At 38.1% G+C, this 23,830-nt stretch overlaps 1 protein-coding gene across 6 annotated transcripts in view; it reads right to left on the reverse strand.

Annotated features, from left to right (window-relative positions):
- Window positions 1-23,830, reverse strand: part of LPGAT1 (lysophosphatidylglycerol acyltransferase 1) — a 73,924-nt gene that overhangs the window by 2,831 nt on the left and 47,263 nt on the right. For 5 of the 6 annotated variants that reach the window (XM_039359643.1, XM_039359642.1, XM_039359639.1 and 2 more), the window contains 2 exons: window positions 14,836-15,109; window positions 6,382-6,508 (listed from right to left, as the gene is read on the reverse strand). In XM_039359643.1, the coding sequence (XP_039215577.1) occupies window positions 6,382-6,508; window positions 14,836-15,109 (401 nt within the window). Of the gene's footprint in view, window positions 1-7; window positions 1,504-6,381; window positions 6,509-14,835; window positions 15,110-23,830 lie in introns of those variants that run through there. The other variant, XM_039359644.1, reaches the window with a different exon arrangement.

Genomic DNA, 23,830 nt, shown 5'->3' on the forward strand with positions numbered 1-23,830 from the left:
TTTCATTTTTGCTTTGAACTCCATCAGGATTGAGTATGTTTCAATATTTACAATTTATTTTTTAACAAAATCTAATATTTATTAATATTATTCAAAGGATACATTTTTTAAAAATCACCAATTATTGGGGCAGTTGAACTATCGAATAATAGTTATTCTTCAATTTAATTTAAGAAAATAGACATTAATTCTGAGTTTCAGTTCAAACTCTAGCATCTGGCCTATATTTCACTAAGAGCTGTAATTTATACCTTCAGAGACCTCTGCATTTTGTAAACATAAAACTGATTTAAATCTTGTACTAAATATCTCTTGTCTAGATTCTGAAAAAGAGTATCAGCAATTAAATATTCATAACAATAAATATGTAATAAATATAAAAGGGCTGATAACAAGAACCTGAACCTCAAAACTGATAATCTCTGAAATTTTTCTAGCTCTGATTTTATTTTCTATTTGCCTTGGTTTAGGAAGACAAGTACTATAAAAGAAAAATTAATATACACAATACTATCTCTGCCTAATGCTTTCATGTTATATTATATTTATATGATTCAGACATGGTGAAACTTGAAAAAATTATGCCATTTGCTACTTGTGAACTTTTGTGTTCTGTGTCACATTTTTCTTTTATTTTTCTTGACAAAGATATGATGGAATAGCTACTTAATTTTATATAAATTAGAAATTTGAGAAGCTCTCGGCTTGAAAGCACCAACCTCATTATATACAATGTCTCTTATTCTTAATTTTGTTTAGTTTCGTTGAGAGCATCCTGGCTCTGCGAATCTGGGTTCTTACATGCATTATGCACAGTCTTATGGCTGTACATTCTTACATTCTACTTCCTATCTCAGAAGGGCTCATCACTGGGGTACTGTTGCAATAAGCCCAGTACCAGAAATGCAGGATTTATGCTAAAAAAGAAATAACAAGCCTTCAAAAGCAAGAATAAGTTTAAGAAAATCAATATTAGATTAATGGAATCAATTAAGTCAAGTTAACATAGAAAGGTATAAGGATACTGACTTTTGAACCACAATGTTATCTTATTATAAAATTCTCATAGATTTGAAAATGAAAGATGTTTTCTGTTTGGCATCTGGCATTCCCAAATTGACCTCTCTTCTTGATTTATAGAAGACGCTTTCCTCTCATTTTTATTGCTTTATTCCTCAATTTTGGTTTCCTGAAAATAAGCAGGCCAGGAAGTAACTGAGATCCATTACCTATAGTAATTTAAGATCCTTTACCTATGAATATGTATGCTTACATTGTCTGCAGCTTATGTATTAGTTTCCCCTGTCTTTCTGACAGGCAGACAGACCTTTATTGGGTGGAGTCTCTCTCAATATTCTTTGGAAGGAATCCCACCAGCATGTGCTGTTTAATAAGCACTTCAATAAGCCTTGGTTATTTCTTTTGGGTCCTGCATTTTGATTCCAAACAAGTAAAACACATCCCATCCTTCTGTAACCAGTATATTGAAACTTCTCCCTCAATCTGCAAAGCAAAGATTTTCTCTTTATTGCCTAGTAAAATACTGGAGAGTGGGGAAAAAATCTTCCATGCAATAAAAACCCAAGGTTTTTTAGATGTTACCATAATAGCATAGTTCTCAGAAAAACAGTTTTATTGCCCCAATACAAAAAAGGTAATTCACTAAATGAAATATTTCCTGTTCATTTGAACCATTACATATCTGTTTTACTCATTTCACTGCCAATTTCTGATTCTCATCATCCTTGCCAGGAAGATACTGAAAAGTAATGAAGTAGCTGCTTTTGTTAGTAAGCTCTCTAATGCAAGTGCTTCTGGGCTTCTCTTATGCAAGACTACTGAGCACTTTGTTGTTAATTGCGAAGTCGTGTCCGACCCATCGTGACCCCATGGACAACGTTCCTCCAGGTCTTCCTGTCCTCTACCATCTTCTGGAGTCCATTTAAGTTCACACCTACTGCTTCAGTGACTCCATCCAGCCATCTCATTCTCTGTCGTCCCCTTCTTCTATTGCCCTCAATCTTTCCTAGCATTAGGCCTTTCTCCAGTGAGTCCTTCCTTCTCATTAGGTGGCCAAAGTATTTGAGTTTCAACTTCAGGATCTGGCCTTCTAAAGAGCAGTCAGGGTTGATCTCTTCTAGGACTGACCAGTTTGAACGCCTTGCAGTCCAAGGGACTCACAGGAGTCTTCTCCAGCACCATAGTTCAAAGGCCTCAATTCTTTGGCGCTCAGCCTTTCTTATGGTCCAACTTTCATACTGAGCACTAGCCTTCTGTTAATACTAGGAAGTGGTGATCTAAGACTTAGATATTCAGAAACATCTTTCATAATCAGATCTGTTTGTATTGTCCCTTTTGTTGGTATGATTCTTTATCTCTAAAGCCTTTCTAGTCTACTTACAATGCAATTTATTATGCTGAAAAGTTTTTCAAGTTATAGAATAAACTATATTAGTGCACACTGTGTTATATTCCAAATGTATCCTACTTTGGGAGAGGCAGTTTGAAGGTACCACTGATCTGTTATCCCAAAGGTGTTTTTTTTTTTTAGGAGGCAACTGGACTTTCTTGTTTTTCTTTAGATAGTTCCATATACACTCTTCCTTAGACACTCATCTGTTAAGTCCAATCTATTGCTCATTACAGGAATCTCAATAAAAGCATTCTCATGTCAGAAAAAAATTAACACAGAACCATAGAATTGGGACATGACTAATATAGAGTATGTTTTGTTCATTGAGGAAATAACATGTTTGCATGTTTAATTGGAATACAGCATCATATTTTGCTACTTAATGAACACGATTGTGAGTTTGCTGCTATGCCAGGGATACTGCAGCACACAGTTTAGGAACCTTTAAGAGCATTGTGAACTGACAAACTTTGCAACATCTGCGGTAGGGTATAATAACCAAATCTTGAAAATTTGCTGATGCTTCCCTTTGCCCCATTGCACCAAAAGGAATCAAAGTGGAATTATTTTAAGTCTCTTTCTCAGAGACTTCTCCTTTCCCAGGACTCAGTAGTTTATTGATACTTAATGGCTCTCCTAACAGCTCTTGCACAACCTTGACAAAGCTATCCCTGCACTCCTCTACAAAGACATGGAGTCTGGAGACAACTAAGAGTCCATCTCAGTGTTATTTATCTATAGATGTCACACTGGGACCATATATAATAAAACACAATAATGACTGCATTTCAAATACCGTAAGTTCTATTTATTTATTTTCTAATAGCTAGTAGTACACAGTCATGGTAAGTTTTGATTTAACTACAATTTCAAGATCCTTTTGACATATAGTTACTAAGCCAAGTATTATATATTTGATATCTTTCCATTTGATTTATTTGTAAGAACTCTGAATTGGTTTCTATTAAATTTCATCGTTATTTTCAGTCCACATCTCTTGCCTTAGCTTACCAATGTAATTTTGAATACTGTTTGCCATTTTCTAGAATATTAAATTGTGCCACCCAGTTCAAACTATTAAAAAATGTGTTAAAGAATATGTGACCAAAACTGAATACTGTAATACCATCTGGAGTTTACACCAATTTATTTATTACTATAATACATATACCACTTTATTTCCAGAGACTCAAGCAGCTTAAAGACTGAATATATGAAAATAAAGAATAAATCTAAATAAAACCAATACAACACCATTTGGGTTACATGATCTTATTCATCTCATCTGAAGAACCATGATTTTATAGCTCTCTGAAAACATAGTGTGTATTGGGGGGGAGGGAGGAGGTAACTGGATATCTAGGGGAAAATGGCTCCAAAGAAAGGAGTCCATTGCTAAGAAGACTTCAATAAAATCCCTGAAAAATGTATCTCCTTGTTGGTGGGAGTCTCAGCAGGCCTTCTCTTCCACTTTTCACTGGACAGGAAAATTCAACTTAAGGAAAGTGGTTGTTGAGATAGACAATTTGACAAAGAAGTTGCTGATGAGAACACTGACTACATTTTCAGGACAGTTTAATCAATGTCCCACTACCCTATGTTCAATTAGCTTGCCAATCAGAATATCATGGAAATTATAAAGGCAGGATGCATACACACACACACTGCCTTTATTATAATAAATATATACCAGTAATTATTACGTTAAATGCTTTATGAAGTCCATAGCACTACCAAAAGAAAGCCTGCTCAGAGTATCTGATCTGATCGGACTTATTCTTGGTAAATCCAGGGTGAATTTCAATTAATCACAACATTGTTTTGAAGTGTTTTCTTATTTAACAGTTTATAATCTGTTTTATAATCTTCCAAAGATATGAGACTGACTGCAGTATAATTCCATAATATCTTATTTGTCCCATTTTTAATGACAGGGACATTTGCTGTCTTCCATCGTGTAGAAGAACTTCAAGTATTTGGCAGGATTTTTCACAAATAACAGACACATATCCATATGTTATATTATACCATGATTTAGCATTACATCAACTTACTGAAATCAATCTGTACAAAAGCTTTGGACCTGCTCCCTCTCCTCCACTCTTATGGGAAAAATGGCTTTTTCTACCACTTAATTTCATTTTATAGAATCCTGGCTTATTTCTTACTGCCGTTTATCACTTCTGCCCACTGCTGAAACATACCGTACTTGTTTGAAATGGTGTTCTAAAATAGGGTTTATTTGACTTCGTAAGAATCTGAACAGCATACTAGAAAAGCAAAATTGAAACTAAATGCTAGCAGAACTCCTCTGGATTCATGGGAAAAGAGTAGTAAGAGAAATGGAAGCCTCAAGTGCAGTGGTGATTCATTCCAGCTCATAAAGGTGGCACTAAGAAAATCTTCCACAATTTTGTACTAAAACTGTTGAATTACAACTCACATTATCCCCAGGTGAAAAAAATCAGTTCTTAGATGAGTGGAATTAATTAAATCAAGTTGTTATATTGAGATATAAGGCATATCTCATCCCATATATTTACAAGAGTAATATTTTTCTTTGTGGTGACTTGCATTCCCAAAATACCCCCTCCTCTTGAGTTATGGGAGATGTTTCCCTCCCTGTTTTATTACTTTTTTGCTTAGTAACCTCAACTCATTTGCTTACAGTAACTTGAGGTCTTTTACCTATTACGTACATTATCTGTTATATATGCATTAGTCTCTCCCACCTTTCTAAGGTATAAATATGAGTGTCGCACCAGCATGTGCTGTCTAATAAAACACTGCAGTAAGCCTTGATTATTTGCTTTTGGTCCTGCATTTGATTTCACACCAACCCTCTCAAATGTTGGCAGAAAAGTGATGGAACATGTAATCCTGTATTTTATAAGACATCAGGAAGAAGAAAACTATGATTTAATGTCAAGTGCTAACCAGCCTATTTTTAAATCGCTGTACTGTAAGTTGCAGAAACTGTCAGCACTGAAAAGAAATTTAGGGAAAAGAAACTCACTCCTTTCCATATTCTCCCCATATTATTGAATTAGTGAAAACAAAGCTGAAAAAGAGATACACCTAGAAACACAAATAGCATTTTTTTTTTCTTTTTTTTTTTTACACAAATAATTATTCTCGTGGTATTTCAAGTTGTTTAGCTGAGAGTTGGATTATTGGCAGTTCATTTTGGTTAAGAAGATTTAATTTACCATCCTCACGAACTTTCTTGCTTTTGCAATAAATGTTAAATATAGCCTAAGAAAATAAAGGTGCTCTCTGTGGTCTTGTATGTCTTTGTTTAAGGCAGAAGCAACCAGCAAAAAAATGACATCTGAATATACACAGGATCATCTTGTTCCTACCTGAATTGGCGGAGCCTATTAGATCATCTAGGAAAAAACAATTCCAAATATCCAAGAGAGGAAACAAAGGGAGCTAAAACAAGAAAGTGCTGCTTTCCAGGGCAATATGAAACTTCTGGAGCAATATCCTTGCAGAGATCAAGATTATGCTCTCCCTGAGTGCATTCAGGATGTTGCAGAAAGAGCTGTTCCAGGCAGGGTTTTAATCTGTTGGGGTGTCCTTTTGTTTTATTCTTGTTTTGTACTTACTTAACTCTTAGGTTTTCTTTTTGTGTTTGTGAGCTTATCACAGATGTTTTAAATATGTTTTCTACTACATATACTAAAGCCTAATCATATATAAATTTATATATGGAGGGGCTCTCTCTTTAAGCTTACTAGTTTGGACTTGGGACTGTAACTGATTAGTTGCATACTTACAGCAATCAGGATTAAAAGTATACTTTCCAGCATTTCCAAATGCAAAACTGCATGCCCAAAAATTAAAACATGCAGTGTAAAGCTGCTTATATTTCTATACAAGTGTATGCTCTGAGATGTTCCACTAGGAAAATTTCAAATCCAGGTCTCTTAAAATGAAGTGAAGACAGAAAGTGCATTTCATACCTGTAATGTACATGAGTAATTGTTGGCCGCCTGTAGCCAAGAATCCATGTCTGAATGTCTAAGGGCTCAGCTTTGGGATATGCAATAGTTGTATCTATCACCCACTGAAGACCGTTTGATTTACTTTCTAAAAAAAAAAAATATAGAGGAAAGAAAACCAGGAAAACAACACTTTAAATCACATATACCATAATTCTAATGTAACATTTCATTAATGTTAACATGCTAATAATTCATCCCTAAAAATACCAAATCTTATATACTATATTCAAAATGTTTATTTCTTCACTTGGCCAACAAATGGAGAATTCTCTTAATCTCCAAATTGCTACCTACATACATTGGCTAATTTTAATCAGTACTACACATCAAATCCTGGATATAAAAAAATTGTCCTGATTTCTTTATAAACCATGAAGTAAATCAATACTGTAATGTGAAAGAAAAATGTTTGCCATTCAAATGCTTTAAACATATGGTTGTTTATGTTTTTATTAGTAAATTAGATTATTACATTTGCTTGCTGCCCATCTTAAAGCAACTCCATATTAATGGAGTTGTTCTAATATCAAATTTAAATAATAATAATATAGTAGCTAAAATATGATTTTAAAAAATCCATGAGCACTGGATGTGCATTATTTGGTATTCTTATTCTATCAAAAAGTGAATGGCTAATAAGCCAAGCACTTAACTCAAGCTATAAACACTAAGTGCTAAATGTATGTTTGTGTACTCTTTCCAGGCAAAAGAACTGACATCAGGCCAATGAGTAACTTTAAAGTGCTTGCAATTTCTAGTGTCACTAGCTTAGCTCTAAAATCTATTTTCAGATCCAATTTCTACACAGGAATATACAAGGTTAGGTTCTGGTATTAAGATTTCATGAACTAGAACTTCCTTTCTCTCACTTCTGTTTGCAAGAATATTCTTGCAGTTCTTTAATATGCATGGTCCTTTAGTAAATATGGCTTTGACACAGAGAACCTTATGTTTAATAACTGTTTAGAACAAAGCTGATTAATGTAAATGATATACGGTATTTCTTAATAACTGTAATATTGTAATCTACATTCCACTTAAATCAGCATTTTCATTATCACCTATAAGGTAATTAGACAGAAAACTTTACCTTTTACCTACATCACCTTGCAAGTCCTAGAAGGGTGGAGTTGACCCAGAACCTGTTGCTGACCCAGAGCTTATTGTTGGGGAAGATATAAATAAAGGTATGCAATAAAGTATTGTATACCGGTTTGCTATACTGTGAAGTGTCAAGTCCTTGGAGAGCAAAGAAGCGGGGCTATAAACATTCCTCAAATTGAAATTTTCATGAATATTCTTGTCATAACTTGAGTATAGTTATTTCACCACACCAGTGTTAATAGAACTAATGTAATGCCTTAACAACAGCTACAAAATCATTTATTTTTATAGTTCAGAATAGATACATTAATCTCCTTTATTAATACTGGAACTGCTACTGATTTTCTGAAAACCTCTGTTCCTGCAGTGCCCAATGACCAAATGCCTATTCAATACAAAAGCCAATTCTGGACTCTCTGAGAGACTGGGTCTGCTGTGCCCCTTTAAAAATGTTGGCAGTGGATAGCAGCTCAACAATAAATTAGAGGAGACAGGCATTATGGAGATTTGTGCAGAAATTCATTAAAATACAATGAAAATTCACATGGAGTTACCCACTCTAATTTAAGTATTATAAGTACTTTAGAAACTTTTCAAAATTAAATAATATACAGCCCAAATGTTGGAGATGTGGCAATAAAGATGCGACATATTTTCATATTTGGTGGAATTGTAAAAAGGTAAAGGCTTTTTGGATTATGATTTGGTGGAACATTCAAAAGATTTTTAGAAGGAAGATAAAGTTCACTCCTCAACTATTTTTATTGGGTATTTTTGTGGACTTAAATGATAAAGAAACTATTTTGATGTTGAATTTATTAACTGCTGCAAGGTTATTAATAGGTTTATACTGGAAGAAAGATTCTTTGCCTACTTTAGAAGAATGGGTATTTAAAGTATCTAGTTTTGCAGAAATGGCAAAAATTTCTGCTTATTTAAAGGATCATACACAAGAAAGATATATTACTGTATGGAGAAGATGGATAGATTATATTCAGAAAAAGTATGGAACTAAAAAGTTTCATTTATTTTATGAATGAATATTATAGTAAATATTATAGAGAATTTTCTTATAGGTTATTGGAGTTAAGGTTAAGTATGATATTTTCTTTTCTTTTTCTTTTTTCTTATTATTATAAATCTTCTTATTAACCCTGTATTCTGCTCTGGGAAGTGAAGGGAGGGGGGTTGGGGGTGGGAGGGAGGAAATGTGGGGGGGTAAGTGTAATATAGATAATGGTTGCTTATAGGGGTGCGGCCTGGGCACTCCCCTTCAGGATCATCTGCATTTTCAACTATCATACTAATAGCATCAACAGTACTGATGTTTCTTCCTCCAATTTTAAAACAACATATCTTCTTCCGATTCAGTTTCTTCTCAGTATATTTTCAACACATAAACTGAACAAATAAACCACGTCTCCCTTCTTTGCCAATTTGGACTTATCCTATTTCATCATGTTCTGTCTGGATAATGGTTACCTGACCTGTATATAGATTTTTCAGATTTTTCTAGATTTTTGTAGATTGGATGTTCTGAGAGTCTCATTTTCCTAAGGACATCCCACAGCTTGACATAAATACTCTGCGGCTTTTTCAATTACCAGCATTTATCAGCAAAGACATACTTGTTATCCTCAGACTTTTCTAAGCCACTTTGAACATCTGACATCTCCTTTTCCATGCAGGGCTCTAATCTTCATTGGATTATCTTGAGCTTTTTTTTAACTAGCATACAAAATAAGGATATTGTATGATCGTATGGAGTCATGGTGCTGCAGTGTTTAGAATGCAGTATTGCAGGCTACTGCTGGCTGCCGGCTGCCAGCAGTTTGGCAGTTCGATTCTCACTGGCTCAAGGTTGACTCAGCCTTCCATCCTTCCCAGGTTGGTAAAATGAGACCCAGATTGTTAGGGGCAATATGCTGACTCTGTAAACCGCTTAGAGAGCACTGTAAAGCACTATGAAGCGGTATATAAGTCTAAACACTATTGCTATTACTCTTCAGACAGGAAGACAGTGCAGAGAGTGGTGAGGATGGCAGAAAAGATTATTGGTAGTTCATTTCCTTCTATCCAGGACATAGCATATAAACGATGCTTGAGCAGGATCTACAAGATTATCCGGGACACTACACATCCTCTTTACAACCTGTTCTCTTTGTTACCTTCTGGGATGTGGCTTTGTGGTATCTGAAGCAGAACATCTAGATTCAATCACAGTTTTGTCCCATATAGCATCAACCTTTCTTTTCAGATCTGATGCCTTAGTTTGGTTAGAACCTTTACTAATTCATCTCCTATTGTTTGCTATATTTCTATAGATATACCATTAATTGCTACAGTTTTCCACTAGTGACTTTTAGCATGTCCATTCAATGTTGAAAACTCCTTCTGTGTTGGGAGATCTTTTGGAAGTGCATCCTTGCTTTTCTGTGTCAACGTGATGTAAGCCACTCAGTCACCTGAACTGCGAGATAGACAAATAAATTTGATAGATTAAACAGATCCATAGATCAATAGAGATAGAACACTTTTATTTTCTTTATTTGTTTACAGATGTTGTTTTAATACTGTTTCTTGTCTCTTCTACCTGGTCTCTAAAATTCTTTAAGTTCTTCCACCATTTGTTTTGACATACAGTTTGCTTTCTTCTGCTTCTTGGTGTTTTGTTGCTCTTCACACTTATCCTTAATAACTTTTTTATTTCATTCCACACTTCCTTTGGTTTCCTAGCAATGAAGTTCAGGACTTCAAAGCAACTTAAGTTCTCCTTGAAAATGCTGGGTATATCATCAATATCATAGTATGGAAATAGGCTGGTTTTACTGTTTACTTTAGCTAGATTTGGAACCTGAACAAAAACAGTTTATGATATAGTCAATTTGATTTATGCATATTCTGGCGATGTAGGCATCATTTCAATCACCATTGGAAAATAGAAAAGAATGACTTTCTCCTGCTTCTTTTCTGTTTCCTAGGCCATACAGTCCAACTATATTTTCCTTCCTAACATTTCCAACTTTGGCATTCCAGTTTCCAACCATAAGCAACACATGTTCTGTTGATTTCAGATTGCCCTTGACCATAAACTTAATCAACCTTCTTTTCTTCTGTACCAGTGGTAGATAATTATAATATGAAAAGGTTGTCTGCAATATCTAATTGATGCTATCTGATCACTGAATGTACTGTGCCTAAGCGCTATCTCTGTTATATCTTTCTTAATATGAAAGCAACACAATTTCTTTTTTATTTTTTATGTCCTGACCACTAAACAATATGGTCTTCCTGATTCCCACTATAAATGTGTCTTTGCAGGTTTGGATTTTCTTTTCCTGCATGGTAATATCATCAACTAGACATCCAGAAGGTTTTCTTCTAGCCACATCCTAAAAACCTTTAGTACTCTGAAAGATCCTCAGTAATTCCTCGGAAGCATGTTGAGTACCATAAGTCTGAGAGACTCAGCATCTAGCACTATATCACCAACATTTTAACTTGTCTGTGTGGTTTTTAAAAAATACAGGTGTGGCTTACCATCTGCCTTCTTCCATATAATATGAAATGATACCTTTGCTGTTGTCACCAAAGTAATAATCCAATCCCAGCATTTTCTTATATTGCTGCTGCTTGGTATAGGTGTCAACTCTACAACAAACCTGGATAAAGCCATCTTGCTTATTCTAGAATGGGAGGGGGGAAGTGGAGGTTTTCTAATAATCAAAGCAATTCTCTGTCCCATGGGAACCAAGGTCATTTCAAACAGTCAGATTAGGGAATTGGGTATACTGTTAGAAAGCTTGCTAAACTATTCTATTGGGAAACGTAGTTGATTGAATAGTTTTGGTATGGGAAGTTTAACTTTATAATAGTGTAACTCTTTGGAAGGAATTTCAAACTTGGTTTCACTTTTGATTGTGCCAATACTTTGTAACCAATAAACGTGTACTTTGAGGACGCCTCTAGCCTTAGAGTTCTGATTTACTTGGTCTCATCTATCAGAATCATGGCAATAGGTTCCTGTCTGTTTAGCTGGACAACTCAAATAACATTCACACCTTGAGTAACCTACTAGGTGTGTATTCTCTTGGTGTAATCTTTTAAAATTTAGCACAGCAGGATGTGAAGGTATATGATTGTTTAACTACTATTAAATATGATAATATGATAATAGTATGAAAATATTGATCACATTGCAAGCATCTTTTCTAACATTTGCCATATAGATATCTCAATGAATATGGCAAATAAAATCCAGAGATTAATTAGAGTTTCAGGAAAAAGCCCAGTAATGGCTTTATCTATTCAAAATGTTATAGACAAGAATGATTTAATATTATAGTAAACTATAATGAAAACACAATTGTTAATGACAGCAAAAACTGGGCAAAGAACAGGCTGGGCAAGATTGCTATGACTGCTGCTGTTTCTATAATAGAGGTAGTCCTTGATGTACAACTGTAATTGCGCCTGAAAGTCATGAGGGTCATTAAGTGGGTCACCATGTGACTACATCTGATTTATGATCTTTTTTGCTGTGGTTGTTAAGCAAACAACACAACCGATTATATTGGTTAATGTATCCGTTTTAAATTAATCAATGGGCTAATTTTGCAAGAAACTGGAAGTAAACACTCATTTCTAGCAAAAAATATTGTAAATCACACTGATATGACTGCTAGGCACTGCAAATGGCCATAAATGTGGGCTGGTTGCCATGTTCTGGAAGATTCCTTTGACTCTTGAAATACTACTTCATGGTGATGGTAGGGGACTCATAGATCAAGTTGTAAGAGATACACAATTCTGAAGATATTAGAAAAATAACTAAGTTTTCTCTTTAGCAGTTATCATAAAGTTCAGCTATTGTCCCAGCCCACGGAAGACCTATAGATCTGAATCATCCAATGACATCTCAGGAAAAAGAAAAAAGATAAACATATTTATTTTTCAGACAGATATTCGTCAAGAAAAACTATAAATGAAGGGGCTAGTATGTTTAAATGACTCTCAGTTTAGTTACTTGAAGAAAATACAAATTTGTATCTATTTCAGAGACTGCTCCTAATAAGACTCTTACAGTTTTCAGTGTTGCTCCTCTTGAGAATTTTCCAAGTTCTTGCTTCCTCTCAAAGCAAACAAATTAGCCTATAGAGATTTGAATGGAACCCTGCAGAGTGCAGGATGCATGTATCTACTTCACTGAACAGGTCATTTGTCCTTTTACAGTTTCTTGCAGTCAGAGGCTGCCAAGAACAATAGTTTGCCTTCATATTTCATATGAATACACCACGAAGCACAATGTAAATACAAATCCTCACAACACCCCCATGGTCATGTGATTGCATTTTCGGTACTCAGCAACTGGCCACATTTACAGGCATTTGCAGTGCACTATGGTCATGTGACTACAATTTATGATGGTTTGCTGAAAAACAGTGTTTACTATTGGTGTTTGGTAAAAACCACCCCATAGTGAACAATAACAACCACAACTTTGCTTAATGACTATGACATTTGCTTAATGAGTGCCGCAAAAAATACTGTAAAATCAGGTCTAGTTCCATGGTGATCCACGTTATGACCATCACAATTTATGTCGATAATTGCAAGGGTCAATTACAGTCATAATTTGAGGATTACTTGTATTTTGTGGCAAATTTTGTTCCTAAGAAAGAAAGACAATGAACAAGTATTATTTTCGTAATGGTTTACACTGAAAATCATATAGGGGTCCATAGAAATGTGTGACCCTCAAAAATTGATCCCAGAACTGAAACTGGGCAGTTTGGTGTGTTGGGCCTTGGTTGTAATAAGCTCCAGTTGAGGTTTGCTTCAATGAAAACCATTCTCTGGATCCCTTTCTTCCTACAGTACTTCAATCACAGAAGATGCAGCAAACAATTTTATAAACTTATTCCAGGCAGCTTTGACTCTGCATGTGAGACTAAGATAGTCTGAATAGAGTTTACGTTCTGCAAGTTTGCCATTGAACTATGAAGTGTAGATGTTGTTATTTCTAGATGAATATGAGCTCCTAAACTGACTAAATTTGATCTAAATGGAAGATTATTCTTACAGTGGCCTAAGTGGAAGTATTCTGATCTTCTGGTATTTGAATAACAGAAGAAAAAACCAAAGAAGCAGTGCCAGCATTTGCACCAAACTCTTGGGCATGGTCTCTACTAACAGATTTTATTAGTTCATCCTGTTCCAGTAATTGCTATTTGGGTAGCCACGTTCCCCGATGGCAAAAGATTCACTCTATAAGACCCCATGGACTTGCAACAGTCTGAGACTGGAAGGGAAATTGTCAGCAAAGACTACCTGCCTTAAAATTCGTCCTATTAAGCTTCAGAGAAGATCATTAGGGCTATTGCTTCCCTCTGTTAACTTCTTTCATTCCCTCCATTCCCCAGAAGGACTGAGAACAATCTTTCACCCAAGGAAACAGTACAGGGAACTTCTAACTCAGAGGTCCCCAACATTTTGGGCACCAGGGACGGGTTCCATGGAGAGAAGTTTTTCCGTGGAGAGGGTGTGTGGTTTGGTGTGCTGCCTGCATCTCGCAGATAGGGCTTTGCTTGTTTGTGCAGACCGGATGCTGGCATGCCGCAACCCAGTACCAGTCCATGGACCGGGGGTTAGTGACCCCTGCTCTAACTATTATGCTGCAGATGCCAAGGGTGGTCCCTAAAAAGAGCTACATGGAAAACTGCCTTTGTAAGTTCTGTTGAAGATACCATTCAGATTCCAAATCACCTGGTATAAAGATGATCTTGATGGAAATATGCAAGAATCATTACCTAGGCAAAAGAAGCCAAAATACTTTTCAAGTCCAGAGTCCGGCGATATCATTTGGAAGCGGCTCAGGGAGATGCCTCCTAATTCACTGAAGTACAGAAGAGGAAGGAGGTACAGCACAATCAGCCTTGCAAGATTCTGTTAATATTGCCAATCTCAGTAAAGGTAAGTTTTAGCCTTCCTCTGGAGTTGATTTTCTGATTTGGGGCTGACATTCATCTGTCAGAAAGCTTTCCTGAAGTACCTAAGGAGTTACTCAAGACTTCAGAGGTCAATAGCAATAAAGAAAATTAAAATGAATTCAAAAAAGGAATTGTTTTGGTAACTTAATAATGCTGCACAGCTTTCTGTAAATGATAAATTTACAGCATACCAAAATGCTAATTTATACAAATTGTTGTGTAACAAATTACACAATACAATACAGAATAAAACCTCAGACTACTTTTAAGATTCTGATCAGATAGCAGCTCTTTCATAAATATTCAAAATGTTTCATACCTGATACAGGAACCTTTTCACCCGTCAAAGTTCCATTTTCTTGCTGAGCTACCAGATTTTTCAGTATAACTTGTGTGGCTCCCAGTCTTGGCAGTGTGACATATGTAAGAAATGGCAAATTGTTTTTCTTTGCAAATGCCTGACTGGTTTCTCTTCTTTTTCTAAGAAAGCCACCTTCTGGAAACAATACAATCCACTTGCGACTACGGCTCCTGTAATATTTTTCTAGATGTTCATGGAGGAGTACAAGCTGCTGGTCACGATAAGCTTTTCCCTAAAATGGAAACGACAAAAAGAATACTTTATAAAATATCAGAATAATCTCTACTTTCCCACCCAAAGTAGTTATTTTTACTCAAACCAATGTTTCCAATAAATTGTGAATTTAGGAAATAAAAAAGTAAACATGAAATTAATATATAAATAAATATTTTTTCAGAACTTCAGTTTTCTTTATCAACAGCTAGGTTCATATATTACCACAAGGTATATAATATGCTTTGTTTGATTAGAACTTAGTATGAAGTATACCAAGTATGTATGGATTTTTAAATAAAATACAAAATAAGCCATGGCTTATTACTATATGATGAGGGGGTCCCCAGTACTCTCTGAGTTTTGTTGTTTTCTTACAGGTGTTTCATTACCCAAACTAGGTAACATCATCAGTGCCACAGTAGTAGGGAGTGGGTTTTGCTCTCAATTCATATTCTAGTGGCTTGCTCTGTCAATGTTGGTGGAGGTGGTCTTAAGAGGTTCTTTGGTTGGGCTGTTTAATGTTAGCTTGTTTTGCAGTTACTTGATTGGGGTACTGTTTACTTCTTGATTGTTAGTCTGGTATTAATCTTGGTGTTAATCTACAGTGCTCATGTGGGTGAAGTTATTTTTGTCTTTTTGTTCCCTTTTTAATTTGTTGGTTGTCTCCTTGCATAGTATGTAGATGTTATTTTTATCTATGTGGCTATTAATGGCTGGTTTGTCGGAGTGCCAGGTTTCCAATAATTCTCTAGCGTTTTTGGACTTGGCTTGGTATAGGATGGTCACAATTTTCCAGTTGAAACTATAGATAAGTCTGTCTATATGTTATGAAATTAAAGAGATTTTTTTCATCATTAAAGACATATACATATACCACTTCCTCTGTATATGTAGAGGTTATATATAACTCTTGTTTTTTCTTGTGGAGCTGCTCAATTTTTTGGTTTACTTAAGATGTTTTGGAGAGCTTTAGTTGATTTGTGTGCTATGCTGATGCCATGTAGTAGTAATTGTCTGTTAGTGGTTTCTGAGATGATTTTGATGTATGACAATGTTATCTGTCATGGTTCCGATGATAAGACCAACAAAATCAGAACTCTGAGGCTAGAGATTTCCTCAAAGAACATGTTTATTGGTTACAAAATATTGGCACAGTCAAAAGTGAAACCAAGTCTGAAATTCCCTCCAAAGAGTTACACTATTACAAAGTTAAACTTCCCAACCCAGTGCTATTCAACTGGCTATGCTCCCCAATAGAATAATTTGGTGGGCTTTCTAAAACCCCAACCCTAGAGTGGAATCAATAAAAGTTCATCTTCAGCAGTCTTGAGGGTGATTTTGTACTAAGGGATTGTCTCTGCCTGATAGAGATCTGCCAGGATTGTGATTCTCTCCTGCAGTACAACTTCCCAGGTTGGATTATCTGGTTCTTGGGCCGAGCCTCTGCCATCAGCACTTCCTCAGTGATCAGAGCAGCTGCTTGCGCTCTGATAGCCAAATCCCCGCTGTGACCAGTGGTGGATTCATCCTTCTTCTCCATTGCAGATTCTTCGCTGAGTCTTTGCCATCCTCCCCAAAATGGTGGGTAGGTGGCCAGGGCTCAGCACCCCAGGGAAAATAAGGTTTTGTAGGAGACTTGGTTTAATGTCATGGTTCTGATGATAAGACCAACAATATCTGAACTCCAAGGCTAGAGATTTCCTCAAAGAACATATTTATTGGTTACAAAATATCGGCACGATCAAAAGTGAAACCAAGTCTGAAATTCTCTCCAAAACGTTACACTATTACAAAGTCAAACTTCCCACCCCAGTGCTATGCAATCGGCTATGTTCCCAATAGAATAATTTGGTGGGCTTTCTAACAAAACACTCAACCCTCTAAGTGAGGGGTCCAAACTTGGCCCTTTTATGATTTGTGGACTTCAACTCCCAGAATTCCTTAGCCAGGCACACTGGCTGAGGAATTCTGGGAGTTGAAGTCCACAAGTCATAAAAGGGCCAAGTTTGAAGACCCCTGCTCTAAGCTAACTGATAGAATGACTTTGGTTCCCACGGGACTCAATATTGTTTAGACTAGCAAAAATACTCCGCACCCCCTCTCTTTCTTGTAGCAACCTAGAATGACAAGATGGCTTCAGCCAGGTTCGTTGTAGAGTTGACAGAATCCTTGTTATCGCTTGTGTTGATTGTGCTATATTGAACTGAATGGTCAGTGCTCAAGCATAAACATACTGCAGCAACTCAGAACAGCAGAAAAAGGAAACAGATCAGCTATACAACATCTTCCAACAAAATGGATATCCATGCAACTTCATCAAAATGTGCTGACCTCTTAACAAGCCAAGGGAACAAAAAGACCAAAACACCTCCCCGCCAGCAATCAACACTCAGATGAACATAGATTAACATCAAGATTAACTAACATCAGACTAATAATCAAGAAGTATTTTTTTTCTTTTTACAACCCTGTAATCCCTTGTTTCGGGGTGGAATCAGGGCGACTGAATGAAGCTGAGCTTTTTACTGGCCAGATGCCCTTCCTGATGCTTAAGAAAAGTTTGCAGCAGATATTTTCTCTTTGTGCCCTAATAGAGAAACATCTGTCACTGCCAAGGATTGAATTCTCAATCTTCTGAGTGGGAGTATCTTCACCTCTAGGCCACCTTGTTATTCAATCAAGAAGTACACAATACCCGAATCAAATAGCTGCAAAACAGGGTAACAGTAAGCACCCCAACCAAAGAACATCTAAGACCACCCCTACCAACAAGGCAAGCCTCTAGAATATGAATTGAGAGCAAACTCAACTCCCTACTAGCATTGATCATGTTATTTATTTATTTATTTATTTATGAGACTTATATACTGCTTTAAGTGCAAGCACTCTCTAAGCGGTGTACACCAGTAAGCAATGTATATATATATTTACATTGCCCCCAACAATCTGGGTCCTCATTTTACCTACCCCGGAAGGATGGAAAGCTGAGTCAACCTTGAGTCGGTGACATTTGAACCGCTGACCTGCTGAACACAGTCAGCTAAAGTGGCCTGCAGTACTGCACTCTAACTGCTGTTTGGGTAATGAAACATCTACAGTAGGGGTCCCTAACCTCTGGTCCGTGGACTGCCAGAAACCGGGCCACATAAACAAGTGAAGCCCCATCTGCAGGATGCAGGCAGCACACAAATCCACGCCGCCTCCGGTCCACAGAAAAACCTTTTTCCACAGAACTGGTCCCTGGTGCCTAAAAGGTTGGGGGCCACTGATCTACAAGAAAATAATATTGCTCAGAGAACACCATGTCAACCCTGAACTACAAAATATTTTTCTTTATTGATATATTGTATGATTTCATACAGTATTTGGATTAAGAGTATTATTAGAAATTAGATACAAAATTAAATCATGGAGTTGATCATTATTTAAGTAAGAAGATATTCATATATTTGTAGTTATAAACAACATATATCGTTAATAACATTAAAAAGAAAAGTGTGATTCCTGGGTATATTCATCTTCTAAGTGACCACAAAACACATGAGCACCAGGAATATTATAAAACTATAAAAGTTTAATACAATTAATCACCTAGCTTTCGTCGGCAGCTACTGACATCATCAGGGTACAATGTTAGTCGATGGGAGAGTTCATTTATAGGTAAAACGCTGCTTGCACCCGGCTCCTAGATCTCGTCACCAGTCCCAATTGGCTAAGCCGCGCTCTAGTTGTAACTTCCGTATCAGTGACTGTGCTTTTCTTGCATCTCCTGCCTACATGTGTATTATTATGCATTCTCCCCTCATGTGGTCCTAAGTTGGGGGAGTTTTCTCCCCCCCCCTTTTTGGGTTAGTCAGGAACTCCGCATCTCTCAGCTGCCCTCTCTTCTCGCACTTTTTCTCCCCTTGTCCGGGCTGTCCTGCTATGATATATTCTCTCTCCCCTTCCTCCTTTCCGTATTCCCCATCCACATCCCAGTTGCCATCTTTTCTCTTGTGGAGTTGCGCCCTTAACACCTCCCATTGATTCTTGCTCTCCAGTCCCCCCCTTCCATTCACATGGTCATCGTTCTTGTGGCTGCTGTCCCGTCTGGCATCTGCTTTCTCCTCCCCCCATTTCTAATACTGTTGGTCTCCATATCATCTCGGGTGTCTCGGGCGTCACTTCGTGGCCCCCATTGGCGCAATCAGACCGTCCCTTTGGGGCAGATTGATGTAACCATCCTCCCCCTTCTCGGGTGCGGTCGATCTGTTGCTGCCTCGAGCCGGCTCCTCCTGTCTTCCCCATTCGGGGAGTCCAGTGGAATCCTAGGTTTGTTGATCGTCATTCCTTTACCACCCGACAACCCCCTTGTTCTTTGGGAGCGCGTACATGCTCCCAGGGTGGGGGAGTCCTTTGATCCTTGGTTTTCCCCCACCTGAATGTTCGTAGGTGGGGCTACTCCTCCCAGATACTTCGGGAGGCACGGGGGAGTCCCTGGTTCGTTAACCGCCGTCCCTTCATCACTCAATAGTCCCCTTGTTCTTTGGGGGCGTGTGTGCGCTTTCGGGGTGGGGGTGGAGGAAAAGCCTCTCAGTCGTTGGTTATCCTCTGTCTGCATGTGCATGGGTGGTGTCACTCCTCCTAGGTGCTTCAGGAGGCGTGGGGGAATCTCTGGCTCGTTGATTCTGTTCCTTCGCTACCTGGCAGTCTCTTTGCTTTTGGGGAGTGTGTACATGCCCTCGAGGCGGGGGGGAGGTCTTTTAGGTGTTGATTATTCCCCACCTGGATGTTCGTGAGTCGTTGCGGTGAGGGACTCATCTCCTTCATGGTTTCCTTCTCTGGGACCCGCGGTGCGATGTCAGGTTGCTTCCACCAGGATGGGTGATCACACGTACTCCACTGATTGCTGGAACAGTCCTTGCAGTCGATCCTATATATAATCGCTGATTTTTCCCACGCTGGGGAGTGGATCCTTGGGCTGCATAACCTTAGAGTGTAGTGTTTGGTTGGGTCTATGTGCCACCTTCACATTATACAGTGCTAGCAGCCTAGCTGTTGCCTCAGAAACATTACTAATGTAACGGAGAGTAACACGGATTGCCTATGATGGTAATTCTTCTGTCCGTGGGTTCTCCAGGAGTTTCGACGGTATACTGTGGCGCTTAACAAATTTTGTTGGATAGCCATTGCGTCTACATATGTGGAAGAGATGTTTCCTTTGTGAATTATGTTCCAGCAATTATGTGGGAGAAACCTCCAAGAGAGTGAAAACCAGGATCCACGAATACAGGTTAGCTGTAAAAAGGGGGGAGCAGTACTCTCAGATCTGGACACATATGGCGGAATCTGGGCATAGATTTGACTTTGATAACATACGTGTCATAGCCAGTAATAACACAAAAGGGGGCCGGTTGCTTAAAGAAGCCTGGCTCTCGGATGGAGATTCTATCAACCGACATATTGACTTGTGCACATAACATTTGACACTGAGGGCATAGAGTACGTATGATCACCCATCCAGGTGGAAGCAACCTGACATCGCACCGCGGGTCCCGGAGAAGGAAACCATGGAGAAGATGAGTCCCTCACCCCAACGACTCACGAACATCCAGGTGGGGAATAATCAACGGCCAAAAGACCCCCCCCCCACCCCGAGGGCATGTACACGCTCCCAAAAAGTAAAGAGACTGCCGGGTAGCGAAGGAACAGCGACCAACGAGCCAGAGATTCCCCCACGCCTCCTGAAGCACCTAGGAGGAGTGACACCACCCATGGACATCCAGACAGAGGATAACCAACAACTGAGAGGCTTTCCCTCCACCTCCACCCCCACCCTGAAAGCGCACACACGCCCCCGAAGAACAAGGGGACTATTGAGTGACGAAGGGACACCAGTTAACGAACCAGGGACTCCCCCGTGCCTCCCGAAGTATCTGGGAGGAGTAGCCCCACCTACGAACATTCAGGTGGGGGATAACCAAGGATCAAAGGACTCCCCACCCTGGGAGCACATACGCACTCCCAAAGAACAAGGGGGTTGTCAGGTGGTAAAGGAATGACAATCAACAAACCTAGGATTCCACTGGACTCCCCGAATGGGGAAGACAGGAGGAGCCGGCTCGAGGCAGCAACATCGACTGCACCTGAGAAGGGGGAGGATGGTTACATCAATTGGCCTCACAGGGACAGCCCTATTGCGCCAACGGGGGCCACGAAGTGACGCCCGAGACGCCCAAGATGATACGGAGACCAACAGTATTAGAAATGGGGGGGAGGAGAAAGTAGATGCCAGACGGGACAGCAGCCACAAGAACGATGACCATGTGAATGGAAGGGGGAAATGGAGAGCAAGAATCAATGGAAGGTTTTAAGGGCGCAACTCCACAAGAGAAAAGATGGCAACTGGGATGTGATGGGGAATACGGAAAGGAGGAAGGGGAGAGAGAATATATTATAGCAGGACATCCCAGACAAGGGGAGAGAAAGTGCGAGAAGAGAGGGCAGCTGAGAGATGCGGAGCTCCTGACTAACCAAAAAAGGGGGGGAGAAAACTCCCCCAACTTAGGACCACATGAGGGGAGAATGCATAATAATACACACGTAGGCAGGAGATGCAAGAAAAGCACAGTCACTGATACGGAAGTTACGACTAGAGCGCGGCTTAGCCAATTGGGACCTGTGACGAGATCTAGGAGCCAGGTGCAAGCAGCGCTTTACCTATAAATGAACTCTCCCATCGACTAACATTGTACCCTGACGATGTCAGTAGCTGCCGACAAAAACTAGGTGATTAATTGTATTAAACTTTTATAGTTTTATAATATTCCTGGTGCTTATGTGTTTTTGGGTCGCTTAGTAGATAGATAGATAGATAGATAGATAGATAGATAGATAGATAGATAGATAGATATAAATTTCTACACTTCACTAACAAGGATTGGTAAAAGAATAATACTATTAACAGAACTAAAAAAAGGATAGCTTTCATTCAAGTTTAAGTGCTGATCGTGACCTAGAGAACCCTTTATGGCACTATGTTACCTTCAGGACCGTAGTCACCTACCCACTGATCAAGTTGACTTGAAAAAAGCAGTTTGGGGAAGGGGGAAGGGGAAAAACCTCAAAGTGCTGTTTCTGCCACTAGAGATTAGGCAAGCAGTTATTTGAATTGCCTTACAGATGCACTGAAAACAGAACTCTTCCAGATGGTGTTCTGAGATATGACAATAGGGATTTTGATTTATTCTACATGTTTGTGTTTTCTATTTTTAACTTCCTCCATTCCCTCCACTCCTCAGAAGGATTGAGAATGATTTTTCACTCAAGGAAACTGAAAAGGGAACCTCCTCAGATGCCGACAGTGGCACCTGAGGAAAGCTACATGGAGAATGCCTTGATAGGTAGTCACATGTCCTGAATCTGAAAATATTATTCAGATTCCCAATCTCCATAAATGGTCACTAACTGTACATAATAGTAAAGATGACTGCATACCAACTTTGCATTAATTGTTGTATTCCCATAAACCAATCAGAGTTTTGTGGGATTGTGATAGGACACAAATGAAATAAATAAACATTAAGGTAAAAATATATGGACAATAGAAAGAATGCAATCTTATTCTGGTCCTAGGAAGTATGTATACAGAAGTAAGGACATCATTCATAGGGGAGACCTGCAGATATATAAAACGATTAGCAGACAGTGTAATTATATGTAATTTGATTTTCACAGAGGTAAGCACTATATTCAGTTAAAAATGATTTACAGAAATTATGCAAATTTAAAACTATTTCTTTCTTATGCATTTTTCTAAGTTTCCATTACTAAGGTTCAAGTTAGCAGATGGGCAAAGATTGAATCACTTCTTATAAGTGGACTTAAGCACGAAGCTTTAATTTTAGAAATAATTCTGCCCCTTCCTTATCCTAGAAAAAACATCCAAAAGCTGAAAAAGCATTATGAGATGAGCTTTATGTTAAAAAAAGTAGCTCTTTTAATCTTAATTTAAAAAAAAAATAAAGGAAAAAGTGAACACAGAATCTGTTCAACAGAGTAAATAAAGACAATCTAATCAGTCTTATAAACTTGTTCCGCACTAATCCAGTTAAATGTAAACTTCCCAGAGAACAGGAAATTTAATTATCTGTGAATTAATTATTCTTCTATTTCTCCCTGTAGCCAAACAAGGTAGACTAGACTAAAAAAACAATGCCATATAGATCAAGATTTTTATTTTAACAGATGAATATGTCCTCCTCCACTTTTATCTTCATGTTGGGAAGGGAGGGGCCTGCCTGATATGTTTATGCAATCCCCTCTTATCTGACCATTGCTCCGATATTTACTCTTTCTCCTGCCTTCAAGGTCATTCCCTATGCCCTTTATACTCCCCCATTGACATCATCTTTTATATTTGGGGATATAAAATCAAAATATGTTCCTGTCATTATTTCTTTTGTTGCTAGCTTTATAACTAATTTCTCAGTCTCCCAAGCTTAACAATTTCTAGCCAAATGGAAATATTAAAAACTTCTAAACTGTGGCCATTTCTTTTCATATTTTCCCATAGAAACCTGGAGTGATCAGAAACTGAAGGAGAGATCAACAAACTGTTATAGAACAGAACTAGATCTAAAGAAGAGGAGGAAATAGATATCAGATTTTGCAGAGCTATGATCATTCTATTTTCAACCTTGTGGTCTGGATCTAGGCTACTTCCATTCTCCAGCTGCTCTCTAAAATGGTCCATTAG

This window comes from Crotalus tigris, unplaced genomic scaffold (assembly GCF_016545835.1).
Source record: "Crotalus tigris isolate CLP2741 ecotype Arizona unplaced genomic scaffold, ASM1654583v1 scf7180000019097.2288821080:1192077, whole genome shotgun sequence".
Taxonomy (NCBI): domain Eukaryota; kingdom Metazoa; phylum Chordata; class Lepidosauria; order Squamata; family Viperidae; genus Crotalus; species Crotalus tigris.